Consider the following 25,497-nt stretch of genomic DNA (forward strand, 5'->3'; position numbering starts at 1 on the left):
TGACTGAAAGATAGGACTTATTGCAATTCGGGATTGCTTGGATGGAACGATTGCCGGCACATTATCGATATGTAACTTTTCAAGAAAACTGGCATAATAGCTTTTTTGACAGAACAACTTTTTGACAGAATAGCTTTTTTGGCACTATATAGTTTTGCAAAATAGCTTTTTTGATAAAATAGTTCTTTTTGGCAAAACAGCTTGGTTGGTAAAACAATCTTGTTTTTTTTGTAAAACTGTTTTGCTCTTTTTTTGTTTTTCTATCCAGTAGATAAGAATGTTTTCACCGACAGGCATAAAGCTCGTTTGGCAAGCATAAATCCTGTTTGGAAGGTAAAAAGCCCTTTCAACAAGCAAAGCCCTTTTAGATGGAAAACCTTTTTAGCATTATATATTTTTGCAAAATAGCTTTTTTGGTAGAACATCTTTTTTTGCAATTAGAAGAACAACTTTTTCTGGCAATTGGCAGATCAGAGCAAGCAATGAATTGTAGTAACCTTCAACATTTGGAAGCCCCATCTGTAGAACAACATTCCATATAAATAAATCCAAAGCAAACTCCTCACGAGATTCGCTATTGCATAAAGACGTGTCCGGAAGATGATGCAAGATGAGCGGCCAATGAGGAACTACTTAAAGAAATGTATAATTTATACAGAGATACGAAAACAAAGATGGAAAGGAAAAGTTTCCAAGGCCTGCTATACCTCCTACCTAGAGCTCCGCAGTCCTAGCTAAATCACACTTGGCGCCACTCGTCAAGATATCCTCAGACATACAATCCTTACATTGACTCTACAACAAGTATTTTACAAGAGCCTTGGATTGAGAGAAGCTGATCCAGAAACTAAATATCAAAAGTGAACCGACATACTAATACTTTTTTGGAAACTCTTGACGTCAAAGAAAATCTAATGCAAAAACGGGCATTGTTGACTAGAATTTGATAGGGCTAACTCGCTACTATTTGTGTGAATGAATAAAACAAGAAGGCATCATGAAATGAAATATGAGTGTTGACTTCCACCACCGATAGGCAAGCTGCTAGTTGCAGCTAAAGAAGTCCATTGACACAATACCAGGGCTATTATCATAATTCAACATAGAGAATTCCAAACACAAACCTTGCTCTATTCAACAAAACCTACTCATCAACCTCGACACGTATCTATCTGTGCAACTCAATCTTGTACTCCTCAAAGCTACCTGCATACTTTCTTACGCGACCATCTTCCATAACCCATATCTCACTCCTTTCGTCATCGTCACATACATGAGATATTAGACGAGAATCATGACTCAGTAGGACCACTGCACCTAAAAATTCATGTGGGGCGTCTGCTAAAGCATCTATGCTCTGCATATCCAAATTGTTTGTGGGCTCATCTAGAAGCAGAATATGAGGCCGAGCCATGGATATCACAGTAATTTAAACCATGTGCCTTCTATCCAGCTTCACAATGGGGGTGAGATGATTATGACTAGGTAAGCCAAACTTTCCCAGCTTTGCACGGACTCCCTCATGCTTACTTGGGCCTTCTTGGTCTGGAGACAAACTGGACGGCACTCTCATCGATTGTAAGCAAATCAACAAAGTGCTGAGAATATCGATCAATTCTGAGTTTCTAGCTTTTCCTAGAATCCCCCTCTAGAGGCCGCACGTCTCATGCCAGTAAGTTTAGAAGCATAGATTTACCGGCACCATTAGGGCCAACTATAGCTACGCATGTGCCCATATCTATGCCCAAATGGATTCCCTTAAGAGCAAAATCCTCCTGACCAGGATAGCTGAAACTAACCTCAATGAGTTGAAGAAGGGGCGGTTTTAGCTCTGTGGGCTCAGGGAAATGAAATTCCATGCTATAATCTCTCGACTTTCTGGGTGCTTCTTGAATTGCCTCTTCATCGTCCACCCCACCAGCCTTGCCTTTCCCTTTTGCACAAGCTTCCTTCCCTGCGACCATCTTGGCCCTGTCCTTCACTTCGTCTTGTTGCACTCTATTTTCACTTCAACTGCTTTTCATAGATATCATATTTTTTTTTGTTCTCTTTGCGTTTCTGCTCATACCCAACTTCAAATGCATCAAAATTCCCGTGGTAGTAGTGCAGCTTTTCATCATGGAGATGGATGATATTAGAAAGTTTAGGAAATCCCGACTGTGTGACACAACCACGAGTGTTTTTTCCCACCACTAGATTCATCCGACCACACCACAACCCTCACTCCGAGTGAGTACTTTTTCTGGGCCAAGGCTTCCGTCTCTACATTGTAAAGCCCCGCTACTGGAAAGCTCGTTCCCGCTCTCTGGTCTGCCCTCATCTTGTGAAGCTTGCCGAAAGCCTTCCAGTTCTTTCTTAGTCGCAGATCGAGAAGTTGTACATCGTGGACTCTCCTCGCGTATGCATGTGCGTCCTGTAAATCCGATCGCCAATTCGATGAATCAAGCAGCTGGCTCGTCACACATGGCGGCAAACCCTGTTGAGTTTTCGAAACGCACGTCTTTTGGCACACGCTCGGGATAGTCCGTGAGAGGAAAATGGAGGTGCTGTCTTGTTCAGGGATGAGAGATTGTGTATGGTCTCCATCGCGAAACGTCCGAAAGCCCCACGAGGCACTGTTCCACTTGATCGGATGATGGAATGAAATGTGGCGAAGTAGCAGAGTTTTTCTTTCTGATCATTCGGCTCAAAGCTTTGGAATAGAACAGCAAGCGTCAGTAGTGCGTCTTTCTCCACATTATCGGAAGAGATCCCCATGTCATCCGGAGTTGCGGCAGGGTAAGAGCTATGAGGCGTGGACAGGCAGCGTACATCGACAATAGCACCTCTAGAGGCAAGCACCACCGGATAGTGAAGGCGTGGGGAAAGGGAAGGGGGACGCCTTTCCCCCTCGTAAAATGGCGAGCGGGTGGGCAGCCCGCAAGCCATTTCCCCTTTCGCAGCCGTCAAAGGCAAGGGAAGCTTGCCTCGTGTTATTCTGGAAATCTGGGCAGTGATTTTGGGCAGCTTGGAGATTCCCATTCCTCAAAATCTTTTATCTGACGGCTCAGATCTTGTTACAAGCGACCCCAGCCTTTGACAGAATGGAAATCTTCTGGTTTGGTAACCGGGAGCTGAGAGGAGGTGATGAGGCAAGGGGAGGCGACCAGGGTGGGTGTGTCCATGAATGTGGGAAGCTGGATGATTCCAGCTTTTGGCATGTCAACTGCTAAAAGGTCTGAGCTGGAGAATTTTAAAAATTTCCCAAAAAAAAAATAATCACAAAACTTTTCCCCAATTCGATCCTTAAGCACTGTCTCTAGGAGAGCCAGTGCTAACAAACATGCCAAGACAAACTAAGACCAACTGGCAACAGCTGATGTACTCTTCCATTCCGTAAAATTTAGCCCGCACCTGTTATTGGGTCTTAAGTAATTTTAAAAGGTATCTAGGGAAGCTTCACTACATCGAGAACTTGCCCATAATAGACCTATAGCAGCAGATCTCGTTGGAATGAAAGCCTAATGTGCACCCTTCGAACAGAGATGTGTAGCATCATCTAAATTGCATGACAGTTTTTACAAAAGAAATATTATAGAAAACGTGAAAATCTCTAACATGTCTTGCAATGATACTCGTTGCAAAACACTAAGCCATGCCAAAAAGGTTAATAAAAAAGGTCTGGCTTGCTCTCACAATCCACTCTGAAGGTCACATTGTTGTACTCTGCTTGCAACTTCAGGAATTGGGTACAGAAGATACCCATGGGACGTTCCATCAAATGTATTTGCACACCAGACAGTGGACAGAATTCCAGAATGTTGGAAAGAAAGGTAATGCAATCCTCACAACCACTGTCAGCAACAACAGAAACTTTCCTCAATAGCACCCCTTTGTTAGGCTCAATGCCACCTCCAATTCGCAAGGCCTGTTTGAAAACACCAAACAAGAGTATCAGAAACAATTCTGCAATGCTTACATGAAACTTATCAAATATGATTTTCTTTTTCCAGCCACTTAGCATTGAAAAGAATAGGATGCTTCAAGGACGAATAAGAAACCTTAATCATGTCAAAACTGATATCCAGGGACCGCAGCTCTGTGAATTCCTCCAAAATGTGTGAGAACGCTACTGGCTCTATTCTGTCTAAAGACACGCACATGCCAAGCTCATGAGCATTTCTTGCCATGCTCAAAAAATCAAGAACGCTGCCTACCGTCCAACCCTTTCGCGCCATCTTCAATTTCTGCAATTTAGGCGAAGCATTGAAAACAGGCCTGAAGTATGAACCCGCAATAATCTCTGTTAACATGCTCCCATCGGCATGCACTTCCTCCACACCATCAACTGACAGAGACCATAAGCTAGGTGAATTGATTCGAAGGCAACGAAGGGAAGGCAGGTAACTATCGTTTAAATGATCTAAATGATTTGCCTTTCGATTGCCTAGAGAAGGCTTAATAGCCAAAATTCTCAGACGCTGCAAATTCGCGGCATTCAGGGTTGGAGAAACCAGACCATGCCCAAGAACAACCTCCAAATCTTCTAAGAAGGGGCAGAGCTCTACCAGACCCTCCAAATCCCTATCTTGCAAATCTAGGTTCTCCAGCTTACATCTCCGAAGACTTACAAGCGGCAAACACTCAGGTGTAATGTGCATTTTTGAATAGAAAGTGAAACCCGGCCTGTCATCAGCGTCAGGGTCCAAGAACTCCAGCCTGGTGAGTCTAGGACACATTGATATTGCATTGAGAATCTGGTCACTGATGAGGAACTTCCCCTCAAAGTCGAAAAAATCCATAGAGTTGCGAAAACGATGAAACCACCCACAGGCGATGTCGATTGAATCTTCGTCGATGCACCACATGCCTTCAATAGCGAGCTCCCGAAGGCCGCAGCACCGCTTCAGCAACTTGCAATAGGCGTCAGCGATCTCCTCATACTCAACTTCGTCGTATCTCCGCGAGTGCAAACGAAATTCCTCGAAAGAGACCAACAGGGAGGGCACCGCCGCGGCGCAAGCTCGCCAACGCCTGCAGGCGGCTGCAGCCACAGCTAAATTCCGAGCAGTGTTTGTCTTGGACAAGATCAAAGATATGACATTATCGGGGAGAGTATCTATGGAGGGAGTGTCGGCTCCCACTGTAAGAGAATCAGTGCCATAAGCCATAGCCACTCTCTCCATCGCCATAGCAGAGCGCCCACATACGTCTTTTTCTTGCCGCCTCTTAGGACATTTACACAGTGGCAACCTGCCACATGCCAAAAGGTCATTGACTGCGCCTCACAAAGCAAAGCAGGCTCTCAAAACAAAACTGCGCCTCCACGGCAAGTACACGCGGGCTGCCCGGGCTATTCGTTCACGACAATGAAATGTCTCTTCCATCCAAATGCCAGAAGCTTTGCTGCTGGGCTATGGCGGTGTGTATTCTTGAAGGCGGTTACACACCACTGCCCCTCGCCCAAGCTACACCCATCTCATGGGCAGCGAGTGCAAGTGATGATTTGCAGTGGCGCCCTCCAGGGATTTACACACCGCTGGTGGAGAAAATGAGTTACAGACCTCGCTGCCACCCCTGCAAACTTCCATTTATCAGGCTTACAATTGGCTGGTTCTCCCAACGGACGGAACTGCACACTCCAGAATGAAAAGAGGGCGTCGATTGGATTGAATCCTCCCCCTTATTGGTTACGATAGGCAGCCTTAAGAGGTGTTTGGGTTTCTTGAGCCCTCCTTCATCCATGTGTCTTGATCTGCATCGTTGATCGTAAAGACTTCATCCATGTGTCTTGATCTGCATGTTGATCGTAAAGACTTTATATTTGAAAACTTCACGTATTAATATAGTGCAAGGTTAGCTTTTTATGTATTACCTTCACGTATTAATATAGAGCAAGGTTAGCTTTTCACATATTAATATACTGCAAGGTGGGGATTTATAGACGAATGGTCTTGATATAAGTTTTCTCCGTGAGATCTCATCATCGACTTCTTCCTTCCCCCTCTCCGATTGACCTCTAGGCTCCGACACGTTCTCTTTCGTTGCCCAACCAGTTCTCTTCCTCCTCTTTGATTGGCCTCCCCTAGTTTCTTCTTCCTCCCCCCCTCCAACCTTCCGTTTCTTAACGAGTTGGTTTGCTTCTTTTCCTAGTAGCTTTGTGCATTTTGTGCCTCCAGCGTACAATCCTCCTCTTCAGCTCCGTTCCGACTCTCCGAGTGCCTTTCTTCACCCTCTTGCTGTGATTCGGTTCTCAATTCTAGAACATTGAAATTCCAATGCTTATGTTCGCTGCCATTGAGGCTTTGTTGTGTGCCGTTTGCAAATGTTGTGTTCTCTTTCACATGACCACTTGCAATTGTATACATTGCCAGAGGCATAATCGACGAAGAGGTAGAGGAAGATGGGTCCCAAGACGAGTCCAACGGCTTTGAGGAGGGCCAGTAGGTCAGTGGAAAGGACGTCGAGCCAGGAACCGAGCAAGGCACGGAGGAGGGAGCGATTTCTAGGAGTGGAGGGAAGAGGAGAGAAGAGAAATGAGGTGTTGGGAGTGGTCGGAAGATAACAGAAAAGCTGTTGCTGTGCAGAGCAATGGGGCACATGAGCAATAGCAGACTACCCACAAATGCAAACGCTTCAATTAAAAGACCAAAAGATCAAAATCCCATATGTCTTTTTCTTGCCGCCTCTCAGGGCGGTTACACAGTGCACACCCGAGTAACCCAAAACTCGAGGGGCACCCTGTAACATGCCAAAAGGTCATTGGGCTGCACCTCACATAGCAAAGCCGGCTCTCAAAACAAAATTGCACCTCCTCGACAAGTACACGCGGGCTGCCCAAGCTATTCCTTCACGACAATGAAATGTCTCCACCATTGGTTGGGCCAAATGCCATAAGCTTTGATGTTGGGCTATGGTGGTATGTATTCAAGGTGATTACACACCGCCGCCCCAGGCTACACCCATCTCCTCTCATGGGTAGCGGGTGGAAGTGATGATTTGTAGAGGCACCCTCCAGGGGTTCACACACCGCCGGTGGAGGAAATGAGTTACAGACCTCGCTACCACCCCTACAAACTTCCATTTATCAAGCTTTCAATTAGCTGGTTCTCTCAACAGATGGAACTGGGCAAGGGAGCTCCCCCACACAATCTAGAATGAAAAGAGGGCGTCGATTGCATGAAATGCTCCCCCTTAGTGGTTCTCGTCCGTAGCTTGGTGTGTATGGATATGGCGCGCACCACGCTTGAATCTTTTATCTGATTCGTTGAGGCGCCTTGAAGCGGGCATCTAAGGCTTGGTGTGTAACCAACCTCATCCATGTCCCCTAAAAGGGAAACTATTGTGGCTTGGGCGGGTGGGGCCTTGGAGTGTAACAGCTCCTCTTTGTAGGCATTTTTAACTCTTCAGCTACGTGGCACATTATACCATGTCCATTATACCATGTCCATCATGACACGATCAAATGGCTCTATACTTGTAGGCATTGAGGTTGCTTCCTATGTAGCGCGAGGCCTCTTTTAACCCCTAAACACTTTCTTTGCAAATTGTGTGAGCTACTACAGCTTCTCCTTCATTTGAGACTTGCACTCTTGAAACTACCCCTACCTCTCCCACGTTTGGTGCCTCTTTTAGGCCTTAGATTTCATTGCACCAACCGTGGCCATTGATCTCTTAGAGCTCTTGGCTGACAATGCTCCAAACCTTCATTATGAGAAGTCTCCCAAGTTGTCCACCTGGTCAAAAATTTCCAAAAAATTTACTTGTGGCCTCTACTCACTCCTTCCCTGGGATCATTTACCCCTACATTTTAGTGCTTCCCTCTTACTTTTACCTCTACCCCCTCCCCCTACGCTCTTCAATTTTCACAGTTTTTGTTTTTCATCAATGTATCCTAGAGTTGGTGTGCCTTCATCTATTCATAGACGGAGTAAACAAACACTGGCAACATAGTGGGGAACCCTTGCTTGGAGCTCCTTTAGATTGCTTGCATGACTACTCCAACTAGATCTTTGGGTAGCCCAAGTTGCTCTTGCATGTCCTTTAGGCAGTCCAAGATGCTTTGTTTGTAGCTTGTACTTCAGCTTAACTGCACATAGCTACTCTTCACTTCTGTTGTCTACTGCAACTTCTTTTGGTCATGTCTGCAAGCTCTTGTTCATTGACTTTGTGGTGGAAGGTCGCATAATTGCCATGTATTATTCTTGTACAAAGCTTCCATTTCTTCATTCATCGCAATTTGCTATTATTACTTGTCAACTCTATCTTCAAAGTACACTGGCTCTTCTATAGCCATGATGGTAGTATAAGAACATAATTGGTGGTTTCAACCTGAATTGCTTTGCCTTTCTAAGCATATGTCAATCTAGTAGGTGGTCTGCTTTCCCTAGTAAATCGTCTGAGTTTTTGTGGCTCTTCTCGAGGTGCTTTTGGTAATTCTTGCTCTTCATCATCAACCTTTTCTGTAGATGACTGTGTAATCGGTGTGTCTATCTCTGTGTATTTGAGGTTTTCCATCATCAAAGATTACATCTCTAGAGATAATGACTGTTCGGTTGATGGCAAAAGGATTTGCACAGCAATATATATAGTTAGGACTATGATGAGACTTATGCTCTAGTAGCAAAGATGGATTCCACACAGTTCTTAATATCACTAGCAACACTGAGCAGATGGAATGTGTACCAGCTCGATGTCAAGAACGCTTTTCTCAATGGTTATCTAGATGAGGAAGTCTACATGCAACAACCACCAGGTTATGTTGAACCAGGAAAAGAGAATCTGCCATCTCAAGAAAAGTCTCTATGGCTTAAAGGAAGCACCTGGAAGTTGGTACAGTAGAATCAACAAGTACTTTGCTAATCTGGGATACATGAAGTCCAATCCCAATCATACTCTCTACTACAAATTTCAAGGGGACCAATTACTATTGCACTTTTGTACGTAGATGATCTAATTGTGACTGGAAGCAATGATAGCTTCATCAAAAAGTTGAAACAAGACTTATCTACAGAGTTCGACATGAAAGATCTTGGACTTATGCACTATTGTCTTGTTATTGAGTTCTGGAGAGATTCAGACAGCGCCGTCATGAGTCAGCTAAAGTATGTTGACAGTCTCTTGAAGAAGTTTCATATGGCAAATTGCAAGATTGCAGCCACTCCCATGGAATAGAGTTTGAAACTTACAAAAGATTCAAAAAAGCCTATCGTCAATGACAGGTACTATCGGCATCTCATTGGATCTCTTATATATCTGACTATCACACGGCTAAATATTTGTTATGCAGTAAGCTCACTTGCATAGTTTATGGCAAATCCAAAATAGTCTCATTGGAATGTAGCCAAAAGAGTCTTGGGATACATCAGAGGTACAAGATAGTTTGGAATAGAATACAAAGGAAGTCATCCAAGGTTGCATGGATAGTGACAGTGACTATGCAAGGATCATGCGACCAGGAGATCAACATAGGGATATGCATTTTTCCTTGGTGAAGGTGCTATATCATGGTTGTCAAACAAAAAACCAAGTTTTTCTTTGTCTTCAACTAAAGCAAAATATAGGGCACTCACTACAGGTGCATGTGAAGCTATATGGCTCAGAAGACTATTGTTAAAAATATATTATTTTGATGAATCAAATCCAACAACAATACACTGTGATAATCAATCGGCTCAAGCATTGGCCAAGAATCTAGTATATCACTCCAGGACAAAGCACATTGATGTCAAAGAGCACTTCATTAGAGAAAGAGTGTTACTTGGTGACATCTCACTACAACATTTTGATAGCAAAGAGAATGTTGCTGACATCTTTACCAAGCCACTTGGCAAAGAGATTTTCGAGAAGCACTAACAAGATTTTGGTTTGACATTCCCATTAAAAGAGTGTGATGGAATGTAATGCTAAGTCCTTCTTCGATTCCCCAGAATCATCATCTTGAGGGAAGGCCTACTTCATGATGTTGATCTTGAGGGAAGTTGTTGAGAAACCATGCTCAACATCATGTGATCATATGTGCATAGGACTAACCCAATAGTGTATAGTTAGTCACTTGTGATGTGCTTCTAGCTGTGCCCTCTCTCCTCATCTCCACTCATCTCCTCTCCCCTCTTCATATTTTGTCACGCTGCATTAGGGACCATCGATTTCTCGCCATCCACCAAAGCCTTGAATACTTGCACAACATAAGATATATCAAGGTTCCTGCTGTTGGTGAAAATGCTTGTTGCCTCCACATCCCAAGCACATCTTCTATGATTATCTCATTAAGATGCAAATGTTCTTTATCGACATGAGCTCATCTTTATCTTCTTTGACTTCTTGATCTCACTCTTCTTCTTCTTTCTCTTCTTTGTACATTTACCTTACCTTTTTAACAAATGATTTTCCACCTCCAAATTAGAATTATACTTCATCAGTTCTTGCAGATGATCAAAAAGCTCATTTTTAGTTTCAAAAATCCAATTAGTAATTTGCGTTTCCATATGTACTCTATGTTTCAATCTTGTCTTCAGTTGGGAGGCATGTAGTCCTCCATCCCTGCTTGCATTTCTTGTTATTGCACCATTATTTCCACTTTCTGCTCCATCATGATTTTTTGCTGTAACATCTACTAATTTTTTGGTTGCCATAAGGCATTTTGTGCACCAAGCATATTGGACTATCCCTTTAATACTAGCATTTCTTGTTTATGAGTGTGGACAATTTGTTCTTTTTCCCTTTGCTGAGCAATGAATTTGTTCAATTTCTAAAGGGCACTCATAGCTTCTGCTACTGAGACTTCTGGCTCATCTTGTTGAGCATTGAATTTAGCTGTCGGGGTTGATTTACCCTCATTTCTTGAGCTTTCTTCTCCTCTGTGCTCCAAAAATTTCCCGAATTTCAAGTAACGGTTGGCATCTCTTGTAGATTATCCACTTCTTTTACTAGCATTGGGATTTCCTTCCTCTACCCCTCTTTGTCTAGCACCTACTATCTCTGTTTTTCTTGATTATTTTGTGGTGTAGACTTAGAAGATGTAAGAACCTTGGATTTCTTCTTTGTGAACTTAATGCTCTTCTTAGGCAGTTTGACTGCTGGCATGTCATTTGCTATACTTAACACTTTTCATGTGTTTTCTCTATATTTTATATCCAATAAGGAATATCTAACATTTGCCATAGTATAAACACACTTCTATAAATCTACAAGCACCTCTTGGTGTACACATCTCTCAATGTCGCCCCAAAGTCTTCAATTGTGTTTTCAGACGAAGAATAGATTGTGAATTGGTCTATGCAGTGGTTCTACCAAATCATACAGAAACTAAGATATTCGAAGTTTAATGTGGTGTATACTATGACTCTTATCCATGCCCTTCTCCCATTATGCTTTCATGCGACGTCCATGCCCAATTAACAGGTTGCCATTGCTCTACCAAAGGTAGTAGGGTGAAATTGTCTTTACTCGTATAGTCCAATGTAAAATTCTCTCTGGGTACCAATTGCATTGGACCTACCTAACCTACGATCTGCAAGGCTTAATTACATAATATCCCTTTTTATGTGTTGGCTTGGTAGAATCTTTAGCCATCACCTCATTTGGACCCTTTACCGTGACTTTCGTAGGCACAACATAATCCAAAGGCAATCTGAAAACTCAAGAAATCAATTCATAAGTGACCAGCATCTAGGGCGTTTAAAGTCTCTTACTGGCTTGTATCTCTGTGAAAACTGCTCTATAACATGAAGATTCCACTCATACGGCCACCAATCCAGCTTATGATATTCATTAAATCCAATTTTCTTCAACTAGGTCACATTCAATGGGATTTGGTAATCCAATTTGTATTTAAACGCTTGGAAAATAGTGAAAACTCTAGTCGCCAACCTTAGATGGTTCTATCAATTCCACCATGTTCTCTTTGTCTTGCACTACTTAAGAGTTCTAATTGCAAAGGCTCTTTCGATGAGAAAACGATACTTTGCATTTTGCCATATTCACAAAAGACACTTTTGTTTATGCTATAATATGAAAACAGGATGTTTTGCTGCCAGTTGCCTCCTCTTTAGTGTGATCACCACCAAATAGAAACTTGATAGCTCCCCACATCCTCAATTGATAGGTGATATTTTGCATAATGAAAACAAATGAGATGACCTGCAAGATTTAAAATAATCTAGCAATTTGAATATCCTACAAAAAGAAGTAAGTGATATGACAAATCCACATGTGCAATACGTCAATCATGAAAATTCGATGAATCCTCTATATTTTTATAAGTGATATCATTTTGACATCCATGGCCAATTTTTTGATCGGATTGGGAAGTCCAACAAAAGGCTTAAAATACCATTTACAGATTTCCCTGACACATGTGCATGTAGATCTGCAATCTTGAAGCTACCCAGAATCGGAGTTTTAAATTTTTGAGGAATCTGCCTAGTTAAGAACTATACCTCAACACAAAATATCCTTCTTGAACGATTTTAAACTTAATGTTTTGGTTTATCCATTCCTTTTTCCTTGCCTAATCTTCTTCCAATCGCAACAATTGGTCTTTTGAAAATTCCATGGACTCCTCTCAACTTAGCTTCTTTGCCATAATTCGGAGATTGGATGTGATAAACTCCATCTGAACCACCACTTCCAATCCATAGACCAACCAATCTAAATGGTGTCATTCTTGTAATGACTTTTTATGCTGCCCTGAATGCCCAAAGTGCTAATCTAGCTTTATAGCCCAATCTTTCTAAATTTAAATCCACTTCATGGTTTTATCACTACTTTCTACTTGTCCATTTCCTTGTGGACGATAGGTAGTTGAGATTTTTTAAGAAATCATGTAAATTTTGTTAGTGACCCCCTTGATATGAGACTAACTCAATCAAACATCTAAATCATGTCATTATTTTCTTATAAATGAATTTAGCAGTGCCATCTATTGTGTTATCTCTAAGTGTCACGCCGTCAACCCATTGCGTGTAGTAATCTATAGCGACAAGGATGTATTTATTTCATGTGTACCTTTCTTGGTTTGAATGGGCCAATGAAATCACACTTGCATTTTTTGAAATGGTTCTAATGGGAGTATCGAATTTTGGGACATTTGGTTAGCATTCACTAGATGTCCATCCTACTCGTAGTACCAACAATGTTTAACAAAATTGTGGGCATCCTTAATTGCCAACAACCACCACAACCATGCTCAGGAAAAGAAATGGACGTAATTTCTTTGAGAAAATATCCCCAAAGAAATTATATGATGTGCTTCTTATTGTACTACATGCTATTCCTTATCAGGTACACACCATTGAATTATCTAATCAATACCATGCCTATACAGAACTCTTACTATCACTATAAATGATATTCTTTTGAGTGCTATATTTTCCTTTGATCCATTGTCATTTTTGTAAGAAACAATCCATCTATAAAAAATTGTAACAGGTCATCATACCAATCAACCCCTCGGATCGTCTCAACCCGAAACAATGTAGCATCTAGTAAATCAAATTTAGGAATGCCGTCTATCTGAATGTCATTGAATTCCAACTTGTAGAGGTAAACAACAACTAAATGCTTCTTCCCTGGTGTATGGATTACCCTGTATTAAAATTCTTGAAGTAAAAGTATCTGGTGCGCCGGTCTCCCCATGGATTGTGGCTTATTCCACAAATATATCAAAGCTTGGCCACATGAACACTATCTTATTTCTCAACAAATAATGTCAAAGTTTTCCAAATAGAATATATCATGCCGAGAGATTCTTGTTCTACCACTAAATGGTTTTTTTTTTGCTAGTGACAACATCCAACTGGCATAATAAATCTCGGGGGGGTCACTCATCATATGTAACTCTATCACGTGAGTTCAACAAAAGGATATTTTTTATTTCTAAAATTTACAGAAATAAATATACATAAGGGACTATTTTAAATAGTTTTGGAAAAAAATTACAGATTTGTATAGAAAAGGGGTACATTTTATTAATGAAAAATTTTACAGATAAGGGATTTTAAATATAGGCCTTGAACGCACGTGATATAGAGGGTTTGTACATAGTGACCCCCCCGAGTAATAAATTGGCTAGAACTAGTCTTCTTTCTTGTCTGCACCAATAGCAATAGTGGAAGCAAAGAGATGGAATTCCAAGTTTGAGTCCCATAGTAGCAGGATTGGTGCTACAAAAAACATCTTCGTTATTAAATTAAGTGCCCTTTTATAATCTTCCCCCCTCATATTGAGCATCCTTTTTTGTTAATTTTGTCAATGGTTGACTAACATAAGATGAATACCTAAAAAACGTATTGTGCCACTTAATTTGACCAAAAAATCACATCAATTCCTTAACATAGTCTATCAAAAATACTACCAGCCCAATCAGCATTAGTGTATCTATGCAACTGTATCTGAACCCCAGCCTCATAAAATAGTCCATACTACAATGTGGACTTCACATACCTGAGTATGCGTCTAGCCACACCCAAATGTGGTTTCCTTGGAGCTTGCATAAATTGACTTACCAATCCAACAGCATAGCTCAAATCTGGCCTGATAATAGTCATATAAATCAAACTTCCTACTATGCATCTATACATAGTAGGGTCTTCCAGAAGCTCACCTGCATCTGTGCTCAGCTTCACATTCTGCTCCAAAGGAATTGAAATAGGCTTACAGCCTGTCATCCCATATTTGGACATCATGTCCAATCCATACTACCTCTGCAAGAGCCGTATCCCACTTGGTGATCTAATCACCTCAATGCCCAAGAAATAACGCAGCTCTCCCAAATCCTTCATCTTAAGCTTCTACTTCAATAGCATTTTCACATGAAGGATATCTTCATCACTATCACCTGTGATGATCAAATCATCAACATAAATGACAAGCAGCATAATACCTTTCTCTGTTTTTCTCACATAAAGTGAGAAATCTGCCTTGGAAATCTGAAAGCCAATAGTGACAAGATATTGTCCTATCTTGTCAGACCATGCTCTAGGTGCTTGCTTCAAGCCATACAAGGCTTTCTTCAACCTGCAAACAAACTCAGGATGAATAGCATGAACATAACCTGGTGGCTGTGCCATAAAGACCTCTTCTTGCAAATCACCATGCAAGAAGGCATTCTTTACATCCATCTGATGTAAAGACCATCCCTTTGATGCAGCCATAGCAATGCCTGCTCTTACGGTTGCCATCCTTGCAACCGGACTGAATGTTTATTCATAATTAATGCCATATGTCTGTGCATATACCTTGACAACTAATCTTGCCTTGTATCTGTTCACAGAACCATCTACATTGTGCTTGACCTTATAAACCCACTTACAGCCAATTGCATTCTTGTCTTTAGGCAAAGGCACCAATTCCCATGTAGCATTTGCTTCCAAGGCATCCATTTCTTCATCCATGGCTTTCTCCCATTTTTCTTTTCCCATGGCTTGCTCAAAAGAAGTGGGTTTTGGTTCCTGTATCACTTTGACCATATAGGCATAGTGCATGGCTGTAAATCCATCATATTTCAGCCTATCCACAGGATATCTAGCTCTGGTAGACCTGTGCAAAATAGGCTCACTTCCAGTTCTCTCAAAACATCCCTGGTGTTCCTTACTCCAGGTGTAACAATAGAAGGAATAACCAACTCATCATCAATGCTCTGTTTTGAGCCACTGGATTCACCATCCACATAAGAGTGACCTTCATTCACATCAAACATGGGCTGATCTACCTTCTCTTTTCCTTTTCGTGATACCTGTGTACCACTATCTGCATTGCTTTGAGGAGATTCTCCTTATCTCAATTTGCCTGTCCATGGCAAAGTATGTGAACCACTGCTAGAGGACACTACAGGTCCACTAATATTTTGTGATTGCTGCTATGAATTCTATGTAGCATTACCATTTTGTGCATCTACATCAATCATCACATTTACTGGTTTATACCAACTGCTCATCTCATCAAAAACAACATCTTTGCTCAGAAGGGTTATAGCATCTATACCCTTTCTGCTACAGAGAATAACCAATAAAGATGCACTTCTCAGCTTTTGGATCCAACTTGGACCTCAACTCATCTGGCACATGAACATAGGCAATGCAACCAAAAATTTTCAAATGAGAAATATCTGGTTTCCTACCAGTATACATCTCCTTTGGCATCATGCCATATTGTATTGCTGTAGTGGGAGTCCTGTTCATTATGTAAACTGCTATAGCAATTGCTTTAGCCCAATAATAATAATCTGGTAGGTCTTTTTCATTTAGCATGGCCTGAGATACTTCTCCAATATGCCTGTTTTTCCTTTCTGCAAGTCCATTTTGCTATGGGGTATGACTGCATGAATATTGTTGCTTTATGTCATGCTCTTGCCGGAACCTTGCAAACTCATTTGAGAGGTACTCTCCCCCTCCATCTGACCTTAGGCATTTCATTTGCAGGCCTGTTTCTTTTTCATCCATAGCTTTAAAAGCTTTGAAATGCCCAAACACTTCACTTTTCTTTTTCATAAAATGCACCCAAACTTTTCTGCTGTAGTCATCAATAAAAGTGACAAAATAATGACAACCTCCGATAGATGCAGCTTTAGTAGTCCACACATCAGAGTGGATTAATTCCAATGGCTTCTTACTCTCTTGAACATGTATAGGAAATGGTTTCCTTGCATGTTTTCCAAATTGACAGGCTTCACATACCTTATGCGTTTCTGCAACTTTGAATTTAGGCAATCTTGCAACAATGTTTTGGGTCTGCATTGATTTAAGTTGCTGTACATTAACATGACCAATGCGTTTATGCCAGCTATCAATATCTGCAACTACAGTGGTCCCATGTGCAAACATTGTTGCACTCCTGCCTGTCATTAAAATAAACTAATAAAAAAATGTATCTGCAAACATGCCTACAGTCCCTTTTCCTTGTTGTGCCTCTCTCTTTCTCTGCCTCTCTCTCTCTCTCTCTCTCTCTCTCTCTCTCTCTCTCTCTCTCTCTCTCTCTCTCTCTCTCTCTATCTATCTCTCTTACTCTCCCTCCCTCCCCCCACCTCTCTCTCTCTCTTTTCCTCTCTCTCTCTCTCTTTCCCTCCCTCTCTCTCTATTTTCCTCTCTAATAGCCTACAGTCAGCCAGGGTGAGGCGAATCTGACCGGCTGAGGTGGGTTATCACCTGGCTTGACTAACCAACACCAAAGACTAAAGAAGAACTCACCGGCCAAAGAGGAAACGAGAGAGAAAGCTAAAGGTGTGCATAGCATGGTAGTGATGGGAGTGGGGTCTTTTATAAGATTCTGTAGTGCCACCATGCGATACCTGCCCCGATCGCCCGGTGTAGAACATATGAGGTGCACCGTTCAGGAAAGGTTGCGATGTACACTATCCAATGCAAGTCTTTTATGTTGATTTTTGGGCTAAGGCAATGAAGACTCCACTCCATGTGATGAGTAGATCACCTAGTAAGAGTCTAGATGGTGGTATTCCTGATGAGGCATGGAGTGGCAAGAAGCATTGTTACTCTCATTTGCATATATTTCGGTGTGAGGCATATGCACATGTGCCAAAAGAGCTTTGGAAGAAGCTAGATCCTAAGACTACGAAATACATCTTTATGTTAATTGCCTCTTGACTTAATAGATCTTGGGAGTAACTCGGGGGCAAGTACTAAGTAGTCCTTAGTTGGAGAAGCATGATTATCCTTGTCCTTAGTTGACAAGGATGATTATCCATGGACTCCTAGGGGAAATGGTTGGACATAGAAGATGGAAAAATATAATGCATTACTTTAAATTTTGTCTTTTATTCTTAAGCAAGAGAATTAGTTGCATTAGATATACATTTGGTACATAAAGATAAATTGGGTTGCCAAGATTACTTGTTAGCTTTATGCCTTAACTAGGCTTTGTAGGATTTTTCTTTAAATTTGGGAGAAAAACATCATTCTACAGTTGTGATTTTTATAAATTGTAAAATAGAAAAAGAATGTTTCAAATAAAAAGCTAATAGATAAAATGTTGTAATTAGTTGACGAAGAATATAGAAGTTAATATCTCATCTCCTGGTATACATATACAAGTAATATTTATCACATAGTAGTAAAAGAATCATGTTATGATGGGAATCGATCAATTCACCAATCACAAAGAGTAAACTTTCTAATTTTTAACAAAAGTCAAATAAATCTATTTTAAGTCAAATGATTTAAGTCCCTTGAATTTGAATTTGTCTATAGAAACACTTTCTCCTAGTTTAGTGTGACCAAGCAATTCCATATGCAAAGGAAGGATGGTCAAAGCATCCAATGATAATATGGGAAGAGACTAGACCATCCATAATGTGTACAATGAGATCAGGAAATAACCAAGCTAGTGCGATACATAATTAAAAGCACCCTATGGATCTTAATGCTTAATACTTTAAGATATTTAAACAGGTAACATGCCTAGAGTAACATTTTTTTTTGAGATCATAACATGTTCAAGAGGTCTCTCACTCCTATGATCATGTGTACGTACTGTTTCAAGTGGCCAGGAGCACTAATGCAAATTTAAAGTGAGGGATGGGACATCAAAACTGTAAGCTTGGAAACTTTCAAACTAAAATATTTGGAAGCCATAGACATCTAATATCCTTGGTTTTTGAGGGAAAGAATGTGCTAAGGCTTTAGTCATCATTTATGTATATTCCCTAAGTGTGTGCATTGGTATTCAAGAAGATTACAAATCCTGTATATCTATTCCACATAATACTACCGATGAGGATGAAGAGGTGTTGGTTCTTTGGCAATTAATATGGCTATAGGCAAAAGACTATAGACTCTTGGACTATCTCACATGCATACAATGTATTAATTGAAAAGTGCATTGAAAATCCCATTTTTGAAAACTCCATGCATTATTCACTTTTGAATAGGTCACATGGAAGATTGCATAATATTTCCAAAAATCCTTGTTCATTGAAAGTATTAGCTGAAAGAACATCCTTCTTAAATGTGGATGACTTTTAAGGACTTTACACTTAACTTTCCCCAAAACTCCCTAATTGCAAAGATTTCTCCAACCACATCACAACCGATGAAGATTCAAGAGATGGAAATAAAACAAGATCCACAAATATCCAAAGCTATGAGACAAAGGGAAGAGATATTCATTTAGAATTCACATACCACCTTTATATCACATCAAGAATGTGCGAATTCATGGGTGCAATGACTCAAATGCATGCCTTCAAGAAAGATCTATTGTAATATTTTTATTTTAGTCAAAATCACGTGTGAATAATGCAGTCAACTAATGCCTGAAGACTAACATCCTTGGTAAAGGAAATTAAGTACATGTTCTATTAAGGCATGAAGTTGTGTAGCAAAGACTATATCATCATTAGGAAATGAAATCACATACTTGCTCTATTAAGGCATGCAACTTTGTAATGAAGATCTAGTCATGACTAAATAAAATATTAATATATAAAAGATACAATCCAAAACTATATGTTATTCTTTACGTGTTTTCCCAAGACAAGATTCTTGTTAATATTAAGCTAGGTTAGCACTTTTACTTTTGCTAACGTTAGTGTATGAGATTCTAGTTTGGCAAGGACTTCTTCTCATTTAGAATATGAGATGAGATTGATAAAAGCCTCTCTCTCTCTCTCTCTCTCTCTCTCAACTTATTAGTGTAAATAGAAAGGGATGGAAAAAGAAGGTAAATAAAGAAGGAAGATTTGGCATTTCACCTTGGTATATTGATCTATAATGGGATGAAATTTTACAAAAATGGATCGTTTTTGCTAGCTTACAAAAGTGTAGTTTCATACGTATATGGTTTTATGACCATGTGGAATAATCTCTTCTCAAATAGGTGTGGGGCATGATATTAAATTTTCAAATTTCCTTTTTTTATAAATTCATGATACATTTTAGAAAATATGGAATTTATTGCTTGATGTGGTTATAACTCGTGAGGAGAACACTTCTTGGTAACTTCAAGAGATACAATTCAAATTTCGTTGAGAAAGTACTCCAATTTTTGGGAATTTGAAAAATGATCATTCTTCAAGGTTAGCGAGGTGTGGAATTTCTCCACGACAATACTTTCTCCTAGTAGTGTGAGGAAGTACTTCTATGCAATGGAAGGTTGGTGTGGTCATCAATGATGCCATCGAACGGACAATTGTGCAATGACGGGAGGCTGGTCTAATCATCAACAGTGCCATGGTGAGTCAAGTGCAGTAGGAGCATATGTTTAAACCTTTTGTTGGATGAAGAGAGCGACGCAAAAACTGTTTTTGACTAGTCCGTACGTTCAGGGGGTCATGAGGACTACAAATAGACCATAGTGTTTGCTTCATTCTCATAAACTTTTTCATTCAATCGAGATACTATATCGTTCAAATTGGCGTGATTCTCATAAAACTGTTTCATCCTCCTACGTACTACATCGTCGGCGTGATACTATGGACTCCCGATATTGCAGCAGCTACTCCTTGTTAAGTGCCGCCAGGATGGAGTCCTGCCTTTCGCACCTCCGAGATTGGTCTTCCCCTTCCGATCTCACCGTCGACATTGCCATTGCCGGCGGTGGCTTGGCCGGTTTGGCTCTTGCTGTCGGCCTCCAAGAACGTGGCATCGACGCCCATGTCTTTGAGAAAGCCCCCACTCTCCGCACTGACTCTGCCACGGCCATTGCTCTGGCTATCAACGGTGATCACCGGCTCTACTACATCCATCCTTTCGTGTACAACCTATTATTCAGATTTATTTTTCTTCTCTTGCCTCATCTTAACGAACGCTTACCATGTACTTAACTGTTGTTGCAGCTGCAAGGGCTTTGGATGGTCTCAAGCCTGGTTTGGCTACCAAGATGCAAGAGCTAGGAAACTCTGCTGTCTTAGTACACAGCATCTTCAGAGACGATGATGGCAATGAGAAAAGAGTGCCCGTCACTCATAAGCATGGGGAATACTTCCAGGTGGGTTGGCGGTTCGCGCAAGAGGTGCTCGCTAGGCACGTACGTGATGAGTCCAAAGTCCACTGCAATCATCGGCTGCTTTCATACAAAGAAATTCAGGTGCCTCTCTGAGTCGCGATACATTGGCTCGTTCTATTTTCTATTAGCTAGAATCGTCGATACAAGAGACCCAAGTGGCACTCTTCGACAAAATTTCCGGACTTGGATCACTAAGTTCTAACGCCAACGACTGGGACAATTATTCAGGGTGGCGCGGCCGCTCAGTTCTGCTTGGAGCCAGACAAAAACTCGTTACAACCACATGCGGTGAAGATAGTTCACGCGAAGCTGATCGTCGGAGCGGATGGCATGTGGTCAGCCGTGCGCAAGTTGATGGTTGGTGATTCTCCCCGCTACCTGAACTATATCGACTGGAACGCATTAGTGTACACTCCACAAGGAAAGTACGTTATCGAATCGCTCCTAGATAATTATACGTACAGTAAGTCTAAGTTGTACACAAGAGCGCGGGCAATAGTTTAATAGTTTGTTTCTACAATATATTCAGGGTTTTCAAGTATCCTGTAGGGACGTCGAACCTTATCTACCATACGAACGGAAAGGTTGTTGGCCATATCATTGACGTGGGTATGTAAATTTTCGTGTCCAGGTTTATACCTTTATATATGGAATCCCTCTTTTGCCATTTGGTTTAGGCCGGTGGATGGTCTTATCAATTAATTTCTTCCAGGACGTGGATATTGCCTATGGGATTTGAGGATTTTGGACGCGACTGGAGAACTAGCCGAAGATTTGCTATCGAGATCAAAGAAATGGGATAAATCCACATCCAAACAACGAGCACTCGTTCATGTAAACGGGCTCAAAGGTTGGGAGGATTTGCAAGCTTGCATAGAAGCGACGCATGAGAACGAGATATACGAGAGAAAGAACTCGGACCGGCTGCCCATTTCCAAATGGAGCGATGCGGGAGGTCATGTTCTGCTCATAGGAGACGGTAGGGCCGGTCATTGTAGCAAGTGCATGTGCATTGCAGCAAAGATAAATTCATGATTGTCCGTTTAATGTTGTTGTTGTCGTCATGTTGAGCTTGTGCAGCGGCTCATGCCATGTATTCAGCTCCGGGGATGGGCGCTCGAATGGCGTTCGAGGATGCCCATCAACTAGCAGTACTATTGGGAGAGGCGATGCGAGCAGGGGTAGACCAAAGCGAATCCATTCCTCAGGCAGTACACAAGTAAGATGTTCTCCATGCATAAAAGCTACTTATATCTTCTGAGACCAAGGTATCTCATTGAAACGTCATTCAGAAGTCTATTTCCAAGTATTTCTTAAGAAGTCATGTGCAAGCAAGAAACTTCGTACTTCAATCAACACTAGTGTGAAACCCGTGGCTTGGCACGGACAAAAGCCACAACTAAGTGGCTTGCCTCTCTTACATTGATCAGTGCATAGCTTACGTTGTTGATAGTGTGTATTTCTACCCTACAAACCCCAAGATAAACCCATCACCACCAGTTTTCAAAATGATATAGTGTAAGCGCCATAGCCAACCATCCGCTTCACTCATCGTCTCGAGTCTTTCATCTTCCCATACATTTCCCTCGGACGATTTCCATTGACTTCCCGTTCCTTGCCTTCAAAGTAGGCTCACCTTTCCAAGATCAGTGGATGCTTGGCATTTCACTTTGTTTTAGTGTGAAGCTGATTCTTTCCTACTTCATGTGTGTGAACGCGTGGATTGAAAATTGTCTACAGAAATTCAATCTCACGTCTTTGTACACTGCCGCATGGCTTGGATACATTTTTTGGATGAGGACGCACGAGGACATCCTTAGTACTTAGTTTTTTTAAATAAGCGCCACGAAGTTTAGCTCATCCGGTGTTTTTCGGGCCGGGAAAATGGGACCCATCGGGACAAAGTCATATAGGACAAGCTTGGGTGATCTATATTTATCCTCGCTCGATAAATATGGCAGTCAGACCGACCTATAACGACTACTCATATCTTTAGCAGATATGTGTCCATTGAGAGCCTTCAGGAAGCCCCTTCATTTGCCTGTCAAGAGACGTGAGGAAGCTCATTGATTTTCCTGTTAGGAGATATGACAAGACCTTTACGGTTGGAATGCGCACATACAAATCATCCATGATCGAACGGTTCACGCATACAAATCATCCAACGGTTCAAAATTCATAAATCAAATCTAATGATTGAAAATGCTCCAATCGTCCTCCCCCAAACCTCTCCTTAAGACTAGATAACATAGATAGCTATGGTTTTTCGAGTTCATTAGACTCAACGATCCCACCAATCAAAGTTGCATCTAACATTTTATTGGTGCAATTTGTGAATAATAGCCTTAAGCTATGTTCCAACAAGAAGCATACACAACTCAATGGGTTTAACTCGTTACTTTTAAAACGGTGATCTAAAAGGATCAAATCAATCTTTTTTAAAAAAGTCGTTTGAAAAAACTGCTAATTCAAGGATTTTTTTCTTAGTAATGATTCAAATAATTCAGAATGATTTGAATTGATTTAAAACATTTTTTGGATAGAAAGTGTTTTAAAAAATTACCTAGAACTCAATGCAACATGTCTAATTGTACATGCATTCATTGCAGATTTGAAGAGATTAGGATTCCAAGGGTGCATAAAGTTCATAACTTTGCTACGGAGATGACAGGACAGACATATTTACAGTCAAAATCAGTTAAAAAGCTATCCTCAGAAGAGAAGACTACAAAAATGAACGAGCTCATAAAATGGACTCGCCAATATCCAGCCAACATGCATGGAGATCCACAATCCAAATACTTTAAGCCATGACCATATTCTATAGCCTACATAGTAAAAGGTTCCCTCTTACCAAAAAAATGATCGTGTTGAAAGCAAATCTCTTCCCTATCCAATTATACCTACAAATAAGAAATTACATATTGTGATATGCTTATTCTACAAGGTGTGAACCATAGACAACAACCTTCATGGCTACTTGTGTAATTCACTGCAAGACACCATAAGGACTCACATGCTTTTTTGTGGCCCTCAGGTTTTGTGCTTACACTATTGCTAACTTCCTTGAGCTATTCTATCACTAATTCTTTGATTTATTCTTTGAATCTCCTGATTTGCCCCTAATCTATGTGTAATTCCAATTAGCGTTTGGGTACGAATCTTTCTCTCCCTCTCTCTCTGTCTTCCTCTCTCCCTCTCTCTCTCTATCACTCTCTGTCTATGTCTCTCTCTCTCCCTGTATATATAAATCTACTGGTATTTCCCTATTTTGATTAATATTTCACGATTAAAATGGCTAGAAGCGCAATCAAAGGAAGGAAAGTATGATAATGCATTTGCATGTTTGATGCAATTAGTTCCATTCTATCAACAACAAAAGTTGATAATTAAGGTCCATCAACAAACAACCAAAACAACTACAATTAATCTACAATTATTAGTAACTAAATGAAACAAAGTTTTGAGAGAGATGATGTATAATCGAATTGCAGCATCTAAGATAAGCATAAACAATCAAAGTCTCTATACATGCATTTGAAACAATTATTATTTTATAAAGAGTGGGCCTACAAAATGTAGGGTGGGTAGAGAGACTCTGGATTTCATTGAGAATCTTGTTGTTGTTATTAATAATCATAGTTCGATTGCTTATAAACTCACAAATCATTGCATTCATTTATCAATGGAACTCAATATTTTATAGTTCCCATCTAACATTGGAATGCAATTGCTAGCTACCAAAAACCAAAATTTGAACCATAACATTTTATCTTCTTTTTTTTTTTAATGGTCATGAACATGAGGCATGTAAAGTCATGGACAAGAGGCACCACACAAGGTCCATCCAATCCTCATCTTTCCTAAGAATATTAGGGGTGTTGCTTTTATTATCAAGTTATTAATGTCGAGAGATTAATGTACTCTTCAGGATTTGAAGCCCACACAACAAGACAAAGCACCTGTAGACGCGTTTACTGAACTAAATAAAAAACTTACGGGCACATCTATTTGTGCATCTAGAGACGCGCGTCTAACAGCGCATCTATATAGTAGACACACGTGCGTATAGACACGCATTTAGACGCGTAAATAGACGCTTTGCTTAAAAATTTAAAAAACAGATAGATGCATCGTTAAACACGTGTATAGATGCGTTTTTAAACGATCTTATAAACGCGTTTATAGATGCACAAATAGATGCTTCTCGAATAGACAGACGCGTATATAGATGCGTTTATAGACGCACTAATAGACGCACTTTATAATATTTTTTTTAAAATGTACAGAATGCTGTGTATGTTGTGTATGCTATATAGTTACAAGAATCCCATTTTCACATTGTGTAATTTAATTCTTACAGCCAACCGCATTTTAATTACAATTCCAAATAAAACATCACAACTCCAAAACGCAATAAAATTGAAAGGTCAAAAAGTTCTTGTATGTACATATAGCACGAAGCTAAGCCACCTCATGTGGCTTCAAGTACAAAAAATAAGAGGAGTGTATATACAAGAGGCATAAAGCCAAGCCAGTGGCTTTAAGTACAAAAAAGAG

The 25,497-nt window shown here is 40.6% G+C and overlaps 1 protein-coding gene and 1 pseudogene across 1 annotated transcript; one reads left to right on the plus strand and one right to left on the minus strand.

Annotated features, from left to right (window-relative positions):
* Positions 1 to 1,144: 1,144 nt before the first annotated feature.
* On the minus strand, positions 1,145 to 6,711 carry LOC147882133 (uncharacterized; annotated as a pseudogene).
* Positions 6,712 to 20,452: 13,741 nt separating this feature from the next.
* Positions 20,453 to 23,783, plus strand: LOC147882134 (uncharacterized). The gene is made up of 7 exons (XM_087401522.1): positions 20,453 to 20,651; positions 20,768 to 20,958; positions 21,166 to 21,362; positions 21,467 to 21,546; positions 21,650 to 21,916; positions 22,018 to 22,156; positions 23,547 to 23,783. The coding sequence occupies exons 1-7, from the start codon at positions 20,453 to 20,455 to the stop codon at positions 23,749 to 23,751; spliced, it is 1,278 nt and encodes a 425-aa protein (XP_087257648.1). The 3' UTR covers positions 23,752 to 23,783.
* Positions 23,784 to 25,497: the final 1,714 nt, after the last annotated feature.

The sequence above is a fragment of the Dipteris shenzhenensis genome, chromosome 30, assembly GCF_047967505.1.
Source record: "Dipteris shenzhenensis isolate YYH24624 ecotype China chromosome 30, Dip_SZ_1.0, whole genome shotgun sequence".
Classification (NCBI taxonomy): domain Eukaryota; kingdom Viridiplantae; phylum Streptophyta; class Polypodiopsida; order Gleicheniales; family Dipteridaceae; genus Dipteris; species Dipteris shenzhenensis.